This window comes from Leiobunum rupestre, chromosome 4 (assembly GCF_980474605.1).
Source record: "Leiobunum rupestre chromosome 4, qqLeiRupe1.1.hap1, whole genome shotgun sequence".
NCBI classification, from domain to species: Eukaryota; Metazoa; Arthropoda; class Arachnida; order Opiliones; family Sclerosomatidae; genus Leiobunum; species Leiobunum rupestre.
This window is the reverse complement of record NC_143387.1, coordinates 70999204-71014917: the sequence shown is the minus strand read 5'-3', so window position 1 is coordinate 71014917 and position 15714 is coordinate 70999204. Positions and strand designations below refer to the sequence as shown.

General features: G+C 37.9%; 1 protein-coding gene across 1 annotated transcript; it reads left to right on the top strand.

Moving 5' to 3' along the window:
* Window positions 1–2290: 2290 nt before the first annotated feature.
* LOC149948929 (uncharacterized) lies at window positions 2291–10227 on the top strand. Its single transcript, XM_090171190.1, has 9 exons — window positions 2291–2310; window positions 2384–2540; window positions 2609–2680; window positions 7228–8286; window positions 8541–8658; window positions 8723–8846; window positions 9584–9640; window positions 9702–9757; window positions 9874–10227. Exons 1-9 carry the CDS (start codon window positions 2291–2293, stop codon window positions 9981–9983), a joined length of 1773 nt encoding a protein of 590 aa, XP_090027316.1. The 3' UTR covers window positions 9984–10227.
* Window positions 10228–15714: the final 5487 nt, after the last annotated feature.

Here is a 15714-nt window from a genome sequence, read left to right as displayed (position 1 = left end):
TTAATACAAATATTTATTGTTTATAATTCTTAACGTAGTCAAGTAAGTCTACTTTTTATTAGTCGTTAACTGGGCTTTATTAATTAATAACAACTGATTACGATGATATTTGTTTGAGCGATTCTTGCCTTGGACGTTTCTTCTAACAGTGACAGCCTTTCTTCCACTGACACATGATGCACTTGTAATTTTTCCCCAGCAACATATTTTATTTATTTGTTTTTCGATAAAGTTTCGCTCGGCCGTCGCCAGGTAGCGTATTCAAACCTTCGCCGCGGAGGTGGGTAGGTTCTCTTATCGAGGAGGGGAAGGTGGCACGCGGCCACTAAGGTGGGGGAAAACGGGGAACTTGCCTCCCGTGTTAGAGGAATAGGACGCTGATAATTTCGGTTCATGTATTTCTGCTACAATGTTTCTCTGACGACGTCATCGTTTCGTTATTTCGAAGAATCGTCTATATTCATTGTCATCTTTAATAACAATGGCCTTATCATAATAAAGGTGGTAATGATAGAGCCGACAGTTGCTTTAAACTAATAGACAAAAAGTTTGAAGACTAATACAATCCACGATTGTCGATTTTATTAACAAAGCTCTTGGTTCACAAAAACCGACTCGATGACGTCATGAATAGCTGCCAAACTGGTTGACGAAGCCGTTCAGCCTATAGTAACCCATTTGAAGTCTTTAAAAGACTCCGTAAAACCAGAATTCTATACAATGCGAGTGTGGGACAAACGAAACGAAGTTTAAAAATAAGAAGCAAGCTAGGAGCAACAAACACAGCACCCCACACAAGGAGGACGCAGCTAGGTTTAAACACGCTAACCCAGTGTAGTGTACAATTTTCATTGGACGAACCTTTATGCTGAACGTTTTACGGAAAGGGGGGGGGGAGACAATTTCCGAATTTTCCTCTTCCGACGGGGCAGCAGGCGCTAAAGCGTCTAACCAATGAAAAATTTACGACTTTTGACGAGTTGCGTTCTCCTGGTGTGCTATGTTTGTTGCTCCTAGATGCAAGGGAAATTCTGCTGACGTCAGACTTAAGAGGTTGGAGAAATCGACATTGGCCATGCACAGTTTCCATGCATGTATCACAATTAAATCATAAAATAAATTTGGATTCCTGAAAACTTAAAAAACACGCTAAAAATCCAATAGAACTAAATATAAATGAAGCATATTTCATTAAAAAATCAATGGACACTAATATTTGTTTAAATAACTGGAACAAATTACTTCGTTTAAAAAACTGTTAATAACATTAATCTAAAAAAACGTAGATTATACAGGGTGTTTCAAAAGGTTATGCAAAAATGTTAAGGAGTTGTAGGGGGCGGGTTGAGAAGTATGCCTGTTTTTCCACATTTTCCTACGATGAGTTAAAAGAGCGCCAAAGAGCATCAAAGTCTGGCCTACTAGTCCTTGGAAGTAGGATGCAACAAGCTCCTAACCAAGCAGCAGGGAAATACGAACATTAAGGTTTGGGTTCGTGTTTTAGGTAAAAAAGGACTTTTTTAAATAAAATCTTTTGTGCACTTTTAACTCTCGTTGTATTCTCTTTTTTATTTTAAGTAATTTTGTGCAAGTAACTAGCTATCTAACTTTATTATTAAATTAACATTAAAATATTATTACTGTAAATTTGTCGTCAAAGTTCGGTTTCACCAATGTAGATGGAGACCTAAGCACCGGACTATATTTTGCTTTAGCTATCAGTGATTATTTCGACTAAATGACCCACTTATGAAATTTAACTATAGACTTATGGTATACGCGCGACTGCTTTTAAATTGCTTTGATTTTAAAAGTGAAACTCAGTTTTAGGACGACGAGAGAGCGTCGCGCATTCATATTACGTCTATGCTGATTTTAGTACCTTCCCCGATTGCTCCTTCATAGCGCTTCGTGATAAATAACGGAGGGCGAAAGCGTAAGAAGCTTTCTCTCGTGTGCCACGCTTAATTTTGGCTCAGGAGCCGTTGCCATGGTAACGTTTCAGCTCGCTAGATTGTTGTCAGTGAACCCGTCGCGCCAAGTACGTGTATTTCTAGGTAAATCTGATAATTTCGCCACTTTTCAAAGACGCTTATCGGCTTAACTCCACTTTTAAATAACCGTCATAAGAATAATATCGTTCCCACTTTGAGTTGTCACGTGCTGTTGACGTAATAGTAAACATGATTTTAAAATTTGTCGAGAGTTAGTGAATTTACTTGAAAATTTATCTTAATAGAACCAGAGCAAATTGTTTATTTTATAGAAATCTCTATAATTTGAACCAAGCATGTATCATCGTAATATTGTGTATGTTCACAAAATCTCAGGGGTTAAGCTATTTTAAGAATGTTTTATAATAATAAATGTTTTCTCCTTTTAGACAAACGAAGAACGAACTGGAGCAATACTGGCAAAAAATAAACCGTGAAAATCAAATGAGAAACCAAAGAAATCAAATGATCCTCGGTAAACTCGAAAACTTGGAAGAACACGTGCAATCTTTGTCTTCGAAATCGAATATTTTACGAAAACTCAGAGTAAGTAAATAATCTTTTACTTTTTCTGACGAGTTTAGTTCACCATTTAACATTGAAATAAATCACAGGAGCAATACTCAGAGGCGCTCGAAACACTCAACACTGTGAGCAGAACAAGCAACTCGCATTTAGTGTTAAAAGTACGTAAAGTCAAATATACCATTCCATAAATTCCTCGGCAGGTGCTTGACTCTTTGAGCGTGAAGAGACGAATGAGGGCTTTGACAGATTTTTAATTGAACCAGGGAGGCTCGTAAAGAGTTACCTCACTTATCTGGCAACCATACAAACAGTAGCCCCGCCAGTGATTTTATGCACGTAGGCCCAGCCTGAATTAGAGGCCCCATCTATAATGTTTATTTAAAAAATTCCCGAGTTTCAAGGATTTTTTTTATTTAAATGTTTTAAATTTTGACATGATTTCTATTTTCCCATTGAATTTTTTAAAGGCATTTTAATCAAGGAATGACACTCTTCGATTAGTTTTTTTTTCAAATTCGTCTACTACTAACTTTGGGTTTTCTTTTAAACAATTCGACAAATCACGATTTATCGACAGTGTAGCCAGATTTGAAAGCCTAAATTCTCCCATAGTTGTCCGTAGACGTGTTTCAATTCTTTTGAGTGAACTGAAACTTCTTTCTGAGATATTTGCCACAGGAATGCAAGAAACAATTTTGTAGTATTTCACTAGGTCGGGGAACCCATCTGCCATTTTAATTAAATAGTGGAAGCAGTCGATTACGCTGGTAAATTTCTTGGGGATAATTAAATTTCTGGCTATTTTCATTTGGCTTTTTAACGAATTCAGGTCGAATTGAAACCGATTATAAGTGTTACAATGGGTTACGATATCGTTTTCGTTAAGAAAGTTTTCCGAGTTAGGGTCAGACGAAATTATACCTTTGAATAAGCCAGAGTTTTCCAATAGTCGAATTTTCATTTCTGAAATAAATTTATCAACTAATTCGAAATAGGTGGACCTCAACTGGTCAATCAGGGTTTTTGCTTCCGTTTCCCTGCTACCCGTTGTACTCGTTACCACACTATGTTTTAATCTCTTGTTAGGGATTATTTTACGTTTCCGTAAAGCTATCGGTTCGCTGTTACGATCAGGTATTGCAATAAAAGCAGATTCTGCGATTTTAGTAGCTTCTACCCAAATTAAATCAAAACGTTCCGAGTTCCTACATTCTTCTAAGGTCTTAACGGTGGCTTGGCAAATGGCAACGGCTTCCGTTAAAATAACTTTCGAACTTTGCAAGTATTCCGACAGGGAATTCGTTACGCCTAATACTTCGTCTAGTGCGACAATTAATATTAAGTTGTTAAAGTTATGTAATTGGGATATATACCCACGACACTCAGCAGCTTCCTCTGGTTTTCCGTTTTCAATTAGATTCTCTAACGTTAAAACTACGGAATCGAGTCTATTTCTAAAATAACTATCACCTTTTTTTTTACTCCACCACCGAGTGTCGCAGCTTTGTGGCATTTTAAGTATCTCATAGCCCAGATCTTTTTGGGAGTTTTCAAAATATTCGCTTCTAATAACCGAATTGCTTTGAAAATTGTATATGGCCTGAACCAAACCAAGTAGTTCCCTAACTGCCAATATTTTGGAGCAACAGTCAACTAAAACTAAATTTAAGCGGTGTGCGTAGCAATGCACGTACGGACAATGTCCGCCTACTGCCTCTTCTACTTTCACCCTCACTCCTTTTACGTGTCCGCTCATTACACTTGCGCCGTCATATGTCTGTCCAACGCAATTCTCCAGTTTTAAACCACCCTCTGTCAAAAGATTTATAATTGCCAAGCTGATATTCTCAGAATCGAACTTATGTAAATCAGTGAAACCTAGAAATCTTTATACGACACCTATGTCAATTATTTCATTTTGTACAGTGCTGTGAATATATTTTGCATTATTGGGCATACTCTCGCATTTGGCTTTCAAATCAGGACATTTTCTTTTCAGAAGTTCTAAAATTTCAATAAAATTTCCTCTGTTTCCAATTTTATCGGCAGATGTATTCCCCTGAAGTGCTAAATCTTGTTGAGAACATAAAATTATGACTTCCACGTGTGCAGATAATACCTCTCTATTTCTAATTACGTCAAGTCTATGGTGGCCATTAACCTGACACGCTATTGATCCACGAGATTTTAATTCAGTGTAGTCTAAATACATTCTATAGGCTAGTTGGTGGGAAGATTTATTCGAAGTGAAATGTTCTTCGAATTCTTTCGCCATATTTTTCCAATCCGAAAATCCGTTCACAAATCCAGTATTTCTACTGCCTAGAAAATGACGGCAACAAAAGCGGTAAACTGCATTTTTTGCAACTGAATACTCAAGCATTCGATATTTGTCGTACCAAGAAGAAATGAAACCACGATTTTTACCACCCATTAAAGTTTTAGGAAAAGGATTGAGTTTAGGCTGAACTGGAAGGCAATCTTTATCTAAACTAATATCCAATTCGTGTAAGCGCACTTCTGTTAAATTAGTTAAATCTTGCACATCGGCAGATATAGTAGGGTTTCTAATAATTTCGGCTTCATTACTTAGTGCAATGTCTAAAGCAGAACTGACGTTTGGAAGAACCACAGAAATATTACCACCTTCGAATTCTAAACCCTCTTTATTTCCCAAGCTTTCCCCGGTACTATCATTATGACTCTTACCTGACGATTTCAAAAAACGTTCCATTGCGCCTTTCTGACTACTAACAACACCATCTTCTCTCTTGCGCTTCTGGGCCCCAGATAAAAACTTTCGGGTGCTCATATTTTAAAACTTAATTTAAACCCTATTCTAATCGAAGCTTGTAATAGCTTAGTAGTCTCGAAAAGACTGTTTGGATAAAGCCGAGCTATAGTATATGTAAATATAATAGCTAATTAGGTTTCAAAAAGGCAGTGGGAAAATCAGCTATAAATAGCAAATTAGCCTTGAAAAAGGCTGTTTGGAAAATTAAGCTACAAATAGCTTATTAGCCTTGAAAAAGGCTGTTGAAAAATCAACTATTAAATCTAGTTAAATTCTGGCCAAAAGAGACTCGAAATTGAGAACTATCTTGCTCAGGAGACGAAAACGAAATGACGATTGACGAAACGCGAGGCCCTAATCACTGACGGACCCCGTTCGATGGTCACTGAAATCACGTGACTTCGCAAAAGAGGGAAAAAGAGGAAACCCAAATTCCTCAATATTTGAAAGAATTACCCCTTCCTATCAAAGCAATAGGCTTGGGCTTTACTTCTGCTGGGACGAGAAAGAGAGAAATCCAGTTTTGGCAATCCCCCCCTCCGGTCCTCTTCACTGACGTCGTCAAATTCCAAGAAACTAAATGTCTTTGTGTGTATTGTAGCTTCTCACTGACACCGAGGCAAAAAGACAGGTGTCCCTGCACTTTGCGGCCTAGCATGACGTATTTCCCCCTCCCGGCGTCACCATCTCTTATCAGTCAATTCAAAAGAAAAAGTTTTTTCAAGGGGAAAATCTATAATCACGGACAGCGTTGCCAACCTTACTCTAATTATTGTACATTTCGATAAAATTAACTTTCGATTTTCTTCGTTTCCAATCTGTTATATTACTCTCAGTAGGCTAAAAATGGAAATATCAAATCTTATTTTACAAACTAGTAACTAAAAATATTGAGGGTTATAATAGGCACCGTTTCAAAAATTTAGAGGCCCCCAAAGTAGGCCTACACTTTTCAACGTAGGCACGTGCCTACTTGTGCCTATTGCTGGCGGGGAGCCTGCATACAAATCCAGTTGCTTGGTTTAATATGTTGATATTAGTTGCAAGCCTTTCTCATTTATCAAATCTATAAACAAATTATTGGATACAGTGAACTAACGATATCTCATTGGTTGTGTTAATATTCGTTTCGCAATAATTATATTATTTTAAAATATACTCTCTTCGTCTAAATTAATGTAGCTACGTGCAAAAATTTGACCCTCTGTCTGGCGTTATAGAGAAAATACTAATCGAACGGGATTAAACTGAAGTAGTTCTATAAACGAAAAATGATAAATAACTGAAAAACATTTTTTTTTAAATTTAAAATTTCTATAGAACATTCCTCGTGCAGGGGGACATTTACAAGTGTAAAATTGAATGACCTTGAACTATGACTTCAAGGTCATTCCAAACTATCTCGAGAACCTTTGGGTTTACGGATTTGGTTCCAATTATGAAGTTGTTGTTCGTCATGTCTTGGACTAATAATAGTAGTTCCTACCTGGATATATCACTCTAGCGTTCCGCGTGCATTTCCTAAGTGTTTGTTACGCGGGTTCTGCCTTGTAGAAGGCTACGTGTTACGGCAGTTTCGGAAATTCTCCGTTAACTTCAAATCATTTGCTTGTCATGTTTTTTTCAAGTGATATATCCAGGTAGGAACTACTATTATTAATCCAAGGTCATATTATTAGTTTTGTTTTAAGCAAATTTGACCAATCAGAAGGCGATAAATAATAATAATTAATGCACGAGGAATGTTCCATAGAAATTTTAGATTAAAAAAACGTGTTTCAGTTATTTATCACTTTTCGTTTTTAGTGGACACCCTGTATAGTCTTTTTAAAGGGTTTGACTGACTTAGTCTAATAATTTATAGAATAGTCTCCTGAAGACTTATTTAAAATCTTTCGGGTATATTATTAGGAACAGCAAAATCTGGCGAATAATGGTGGATATCAATCGTTTAAGAGCTCCAATATGCCAAACAGGCTTTTCGATGAAAGTCCAGGCGCTAGGGACTCGAAGGCCAAGTCAAAATCTGTTTCGCTGCAAACCGATTCGGAAATAAATCTTTGCGCGAATTGCAAAAAAGCCATAGACAACGTGTCGTCTATTAACTTGGATTCGATGACGACAGTGTTTGGAAATCGCGATGCGGTTAAGCAGAGTCTCTTTTTCGCTTTGGACGACATTAAATTAGATTCGAGGGGGGTACATTACCACGAAACTTCGCCAAAGAATAAACCAAACATGAAACAATTCGAGACTATTGCTGATGATACGACAAATAGAAACAGTCCCGTTTCTCCAGAATCTCAACGACCCCCTAAAATTAAGCAAAATCTATTCTTTGAAGATAATTCGTGCAAAGAAGGCACCAGTCTCGATGAACCACTCGTATACACAGAGTTACTAATATCAAATACAGCAACATCCGTGATGGAACCGTTTTTCGAACGATCCACTACAACAAGTCCAACAAAAACCATAGATCAATCTAATATCAGCCTACTGAATGCAATCACGGACCACGAAGTCCCTTCTACAGTTGCCCAATCTACAAATCAAACCGAGGCTATTGCGGAATATTTCAACCCATCTTCAAAATTAAAGAAAGAACCTGAAAATGTTTTGGGAATAGTTGAAAATCAGTCTCCAAAACCAGCTGAATTTCATTATCCCAAACCTACCGTAACCAATCCAGTCAAACCGCCAGAGACACTCAAAGTCAAACCGCAAGAGACACTCCCAGTCAAACCGCAAGAGACCCATCCAGTCAAACCGCAAGAGACCCATCCAGTCCAAACGCAAGAGACCCATCCAGTCAAACCGCAAGAGACCCATCCAGTCCAAACGCAAGAGACCCATCAAGTCAAACCACAAGAAACCCATACAGTCAAACCGCAAGAAACCCATCCAGTAAAACCGCAAGAAACCCAACCACTCAAACCGCAAGAAGCCCATTCAAATCATGGAGAAACTGTAAAGAATCTTGTTATAAGACCTTTTTAACTAGTCACCTTGCTGTTGTGGGATAATTTGGGTTGACAAAAAAGGGATGTAATGATGTCAAAGCCACAGATTATCCTGCTGGCGATCTCTCTTTGGCGTCATAAAAGTGCTTCACGCGCTACATATTTCGTAGTGTATCCCTTTTTTGACAGCTTCCATTCTCCCTCTGTCATCACATAAAATTTATTATACATCTATCATTTTCTATATATTCAAATGAACAGACCATCTCTTCTGATTCCGAGAGTGACGACAGTGTTCAAGAGGACATAATGGGCCATGATATTCCGCATTACCGTGATAAGGATGAGAGCGCCAAAAACAGTCCCATTCCAAATAAAGGTGTCTCAAAATCAGCACTTAGAAGATACACTTTATTAATATTGGCTGTTGTCTCCGCTTTCAGGGGTCAACGCTTATCAGGCGTTATTGTTAGGATTGCAGCCTTCGAATGTTGGAAACGACAAGGATGATTCTAGCAGCGAAGAAGATTTTGAAGCGCATTTCGCGTCTTCCGTGCTGAAAAAGAGGTACGCATTAACGCTAATAGCATTAAGCTTGGTTTCCACTAGTGCGCGTAACGACGCGTCACTCAACTTTCGACGTGCTTTAAAATTTTAACATTATGAAGTGCGCTAGTGGAAACTCAAGGCGGCAAGCGATGCGATGCGAAATTAGAAAAATTCCTAATCTCGCACACGCTTCGCTTGCTCGTGCACGCTCAAAATTCGCTTGCGAGCTTTATGTGCATCCACCTTAAGAATATAATTATTTTTCCGTAAGAAAATGGTGTCAGTCAGTCGGAATAATAACTGATAGCTACGAGAGAAGTGACCTAGAAATATAAAGCCCCTCTAGTGGCCAAACTAAAGGCATGAGATAACTATGACAACGAAGCAAAGATCACGCATTAGGACTAAGGACTTACATTGTTAGTATGAAGTTCACGAATAATTAATGGACATTCTTGTAATGGCTCTAAGATAAATTTTACATGTGGAAGATTGATAACTGTCTTACTTACGTAAAGTTTAATTATAAACTTAGTCGTAATTTTACTTTATGGTAATGGATAATATGTACCTTATCCTAACGCAACCCAACCTAACCTAACCTAACGCAACCTAAACTAACCTAACCCAACCCAATCTAACCTTGAAATAGGCCAACTTTGGCGTTCGTCGCGTGTTCCACTACACTCATTCCCATAATGTAAAATTTTGCCTAAACGTATGCTAACAGCCAGTGCATTTGAATATTTCTATAGCGAGCCTAAATTAGAATCTCAAGAAAAGCCAACAACGGCGATTGAAAGCTCCAAAAGGTAAACACAGAAGAGTTCTTGTATTTGTTCACGAATTAAAATGTGTTGCAAATTTATGAAGGGAGGAAATAAAGAAACCCTTAACGGCTGATGAAAGGAGAAGAATTCAAAAGAAAAGTATGCCTCTAATTAAATTATATAAGCATCCCTTTAGAAATCCAAATACACAACTTCAGTAGTACAAGCACAGTGACTGACTATAAAAATTTTAAAATTTAAATTATATTCTTTAGTGCTAAACTTGGGCCAAGATTCTGATTCTGATGATGAAGCGTTCGATTTAACTAAGAAAACTAAACCCTCCCAACAAGAGGACGACGACGATTTTGCCTTCTATGCTTAAGACCATAAAGGCTGCTCTTCATTAAAGCAACGACGCAAAAATTGTATTGACCCTCGCCATCGCAGAGTGTTTGCCCTCAAAATAAGCAACAGTTTGACTCGGTACATAAACCGCGGTTGTTAGGTTTCGAAACCCCCCTTGTGTTCTGAGCTATTATTTTGAGGGCGCTTACTGAGATATTGCCCCTGGGCGAAACTTTGCTAAATACGGCCCTGGCCCTACTGAAAACCAGACTTCAGTCTTCTCGCATTCAAACAGTACTTGTACATTTTGTTGAATAAAAAATACTTTAGTCTATTATTAGGTTATGAGTTTTGTAAAGCCCTCTTTTCGAAACCGCTAGTTGACTAGATTGTGGTTAGATTCCCACAAATGCGACCCTATACCGGTTCTATCGCAGTGTGACGGACGCTTTCACTCGCTGCGGTGATATCAACGATGCGTACCACGTCTTAATCATCGGCCAATATCACACTGGCCGTCGACCAGCGCTGGTCTCACGGCTTTCGTGAGATGAACACGTATCGAAATTTTATTTTTAGGTTGTTTTTAAATAATATAGGAATGTCAAGTGTATCTAAAGGTCGTTGACGATTAGATCACACGTATGCTGTAATTTTTAAGGAACCTTGCGGGAGTAATAAGAGTATGTATTATAAAATGTTATTTAAAATCCCTTGTTCATAGGCTTAACTGTTTTGTTTCTTTTTAAGCCAGTAATTCTACTAATTCTCCGCGCATATGTTCTTTATCTAAATACCGAGAATCACTTTTGCATTTTTTAAACACGCAAATTTTAGTTCTCATTTTATAGTTTTTAATCTACAACCAGGTAATTCGATCAATAAATAAAACTTATCATAATTTCACTTACTTTACTCAATTATATTTAAGGCTCAGTGGTTCTCTAACCCTCTAAACAACAAAAAATTTCAAATCCGCCCCTAAAAACGGTCAAAACTATTTTTCGGTAGATGGCGACATTCTAGTATTCGGTTTCCTGTTGATGACGTTTGAATCGGTAGCAAAAAACGTATTTGCCTGGAAAACCTGAAAAAAGCGTTGCCTCTTTTTTAAGAACCGATTCAAGGGAAATGAGATAGACCATGCAGGGCGTACCTGTAGTTGATTCGTCCATGGTGACAGCTAGCAGAAAACGCTATCCTTATAAGGCGCTATCTATCGGTAAGAAAGCTCGAGCTATCGTCGCGAGAGCCATTGTCTCCTGCTTAAAAATTATACTAAAAGTCACCAACAGATGGTGGCTAAAGACTACGGCCTGCGGAAAGGTCAAGCGCTTAGTACTAAAATGCTAAGAGAGCTCGCGCTCTTGGTCACGTGCCTTCCTCGGTGTCTGCTAGGTGTCAATTCCGTATTTTATGTTAGGCTTAGACGCCCCGAAATTTATCTAGACCTTTATATACATTTCTTATTCTATGGTCGAAGCATTGAGTCTTTGCTATTAAGGATCGGAATCTCCTCTTAATTTTTATCAGGTTATATATGTTATGGCTGTATACTATATACTTGGAAATTTTCATAAGGAAATGAAAAGGAATTCCGCTCCCTATAAATACAAGATCTTCAAGCTCACGAAAGAGAATCCCCGTATGTTGTTTGGTTGGGACACTGTCGCAGTCTGTAGGCTAGGAGTCGGGATTAAGATCGGCACAACTTAATCATCAAGCCGCTTTTAAAGCCATTAATTCAGGTGGCCGGATTACAATGCATAGGAGGGTATAAATTAAAAGAAACTATATGTGGGTATATATATATATATTTAGATAGATATATATTTATATTCATAATAATAATTACCACGTTTCTTTAGTGGTTTCTTTTGAATTAATAGACTTTTTTCTCTCTTATAATTTCAAGTAACGTTTTAATATAATATAATCTTGGGCCTTCCGTCAAGCCGACCTTAAAGAGTCACATAACAGTTTTCATAATTTTTTTTTATCTCCAACAGATGTCGTGGTGTGATATTCCCTAGTCAATAGCGGTTGTCTGCTAGCTGTCGCTATCGTGCCATCCCCAGGTTTAATTATAGATCTATTTTATTACATATATCTATGATCCAACCATAGAAATCGGATAAATAAGTAAATCGATTTTTATAATATTTCGGTGCGGGCCGATTAGAAGCGTAGCTTTAGCCTGACGACTAACCACGGCCAACTTTGATCTCGCGCTATAGCGGCCAACTAATTCATTGAAGTTTCTATGTTAACCTACGAGTTGAGCTCCCCTAGCGGAATATTATTTTAAAAATAGTTTTTTGAAAGCGGAAAAATTGGCATAATGTGTCTACAAAATTTTTCGATGGGCCTAAAAATAACTTTCCTTATTAGAGGTTTTCTAAAATACGTTCGGAGTTGCCGTATCCCACCCTGGCTAGTTTACTACAACTTTCAACTAATTTGATGCATTCTACATTTGTTTGACTTCAAGAATGCATTTAGACAAACTTTTTTTGTGGTATCGCTAATGCAATTATCCCAAACGCCTCGCTCTTGTTGACTCACGAATACTGCTCAAAAAGTAACCAACCAAGCGATTAACAGGGAATATATTCATAGTGCTACAACTACAATTTGGCCTTTATATTATATTCGAGAGTTTGAAGGAAACTTGCTTTAGGTTGTGATTTTCCATTTATTTCCTAGTCCAACGACGCGAAACCTTTCCCGCGCGAGTTCAAAAATAATTATATGTCAAAAGCACCCCAGACGTTTCGAATAATTGACATAGATGGCGCCATTAAAATTTATCCGCTATAGGGACTTGGCAATGCTACGTCACAGTTTTTTTTTTCCAATAGTTTTTATCGTGGCCCTCGTGGGGAGAAAAATATGACCACAATGGCGGCCATGGCCAAAGCTATGGAGTCTCTATTGTAAGGTAGCGAAAGATTAAAGCACGGCATTACCAGTCCCTCTGGGATTTATTGGTCTAAGCTTCAATATTGTAGCTCGATATTGTCAAACGGGAGTAGTGGCTAACTCCTGTAATCCCAGGCGTCCGGGAGGCAGAGATTGTGGATGGCCGTGTGAGGACGACCACCAATCCCCCAACGGGTGGTTTTCTCCATATTTTGGTTTTGTTCGTTAATGCTTTGTGCTTTGCACGGCATTATTTCAGCCCTTCTTTGAATAAAAAAAAATTGGCCAGTGAGCACCATAGATATAAGAAATGTATTAAAGGTCTAGATAAATTTCGGGGCGTTTAAGCCTAACCACGGCCAACTTCGATCGCACGTACCGCGCTTTAGCGGCCCCGTCAATCGCCTGAATTGACTGATTTTGAAATGACGTTTTAGCGCGCGACACTACAGGTACATGTCTTGGGCACACAGCCTTCTTTGCGTGCTTTTTTGACCATAACATGTAGAGGTATTTTCACGCGCAAAATGAATTTTAAAAGCCGTCAATTTACCGTGTATATATTTTCCCACCAGGCTTTCGCTATCACCAAAATTTAACGTTAGTCAAATAGGAAAAAACCACAAAAACAATTATTTTAAAATAAATTTAAAAAAACATTGAATTAAACCGAATGTAGGTTAATATTTAACTAATAATATAATATGTTTTTCATGATTCTAATTTTTTAACGGTGTTTATAAATTATAAAAGAGTTAAACCGAAACCAAGAACATCCTCTAGAATCTAGATGCTGCTGCCAGCTAGGAGCAACAAATACAAGGAGAACGCAGCTAACCTTTAAACACCCTAACGAAGGGTTGTGTACGAATTTCATTGGACGAGCGTCACGAGCCTTTACGATGAACGTTTTACGGGCGGGGGAAGACAATTTCCGAATTTTCCCCTTCCGACGGCAGCAGGTACTAAAGCGTCTAGCCAATGAAAAACGTACACAAGAAGATCCACGACTTTTGACGGGTTGCGTTCTCCTTGTGTGGGGTGTTGTGTTTGTTGCTCCTAGCTGCCAGCAACATAGTATTATTGTTTAATACTTGAAACATATGTAAATAAATAAATAAAACAAAAAGTGAAAAGAAGATTCACTGTAACTTCAGGGTAAATATATTATTTTACATTTTTTTATTAATTAATATTAACAAGAATGTATTTATTTATACTCGGGGAGAATGAATATCTCGAGACTATCGACGGACACGTTGAGCCCCTAACCCCGCCACGCTAAGGGTGGGGGGGAGAAAAAGGAGGCGGTCTTATTTTTTGCGTCCTCGCTGCAGCGTTAATCGCGTCGAAAAACGTAATTTTTAAGAACCAAGGAGATTGCAGTATTATTTGATTTTATTAAAGCGGAGGAGCATACCGGGGGGCCCAACGGGTGGAATTGGAGAAACGCTGAAAATAATCTCGACATATTCATTCTCCCTGAGTATAAATAAATACATTCTTGATATTAAGTATAAATATATTATAAGCGCAATAAATTATAATTTTAGGTTTCAACAAGTTTTAAGCTTCCATCTTTTTAAACCTAGAATAATATTGTATATTTAGTAAGGGCCGGTTTGTCATTTTTTTCCATAATAAAGGTACAAACCTGAACAGAAATCATCCTCCTTGAAATGCAGGCTGAAGACCATCTATCTTTTACCTATTTAGTTCCAAAGATGTATCTAAGCATCTAAAAGTAATAAAATTTTCACGACGACGGATACTTCATGGTACAATTAAAGAGAATAGAACCACCAACGCGTTCTTTATGGAAGACCCCATCAATTTCCTTTATTCTCTTCACAATCAGCGATTATCAGCGCCGCAGGTGTGAAAAGCCATGGGAGGCAGCGGCCAATATTGGAACCCTCGGAGGGCGACAGAAATAACAGAGGTTATATTAATAATAATAATAATAATCAGCTAGGCTAATACCCAAGGCAAAACCTTAGGCCTAAGTCATCAAGCGACTTTTGAAGCCTTTAATTCAGGTGGCCGGGTTACAATGCGTAGGAGGGTGGTGACAAGCCCTACATGCCACGCGTTCGAGCCAACAGCTCCCTACACTAACTATTACCGTTAACCTCAACAAGTTTTTATGGAAGGGGAAACCGAAGATCTCGGGGGAAAACCCCTTAACCCAGTGGGGAGAGAACTTGCAAACTTTACGCAGAAGGAGTTGTTCCGAGTTTTCACCCAGTGCCACAAGCTGGGATCGAACCCGGCTCCTCTTGCTGCGAGGCGAAAGTGCTAACCACTCCGCCACCCCACATCTAAGTTTCGACAAGACGCTTGAAAAGGTGCTACGGCCCGAAAGCTTGCGTAGTTTTTAAATATATTACATAAAAATAGTACCATGAAGTACCCGTCGTCGTGAAAAATTATTACTTTTAAATTATATTAACCATGGTAAAAAATTTCAACCTTTATGATTACCTAAGCATCTTACTCTTAAAACTAATTAGATTTACAGAAAATACTACCTATAAACTCGTGAATTTGCTATATATATATATATATATATATATATATATATATATATATATATATATATATATATATATATATATATATATATATATATATATATATATACTATGAATAAAGATTTGTTATTATTAAAGATTTATAAATTTTAAGAGAGACATTTACGCGTCAAAACGCTCTAAACGCCTCTACAGCCTTCAAAGCTAAAGGTTTAAAGGTTTTTATTGGAGCTGACACCCTTTTGAAACAGGGCTATGTATTCTAATATGGCGCCTTCGCGTAAAAAACGCGTCTCTTTTTCTTCATTTAAT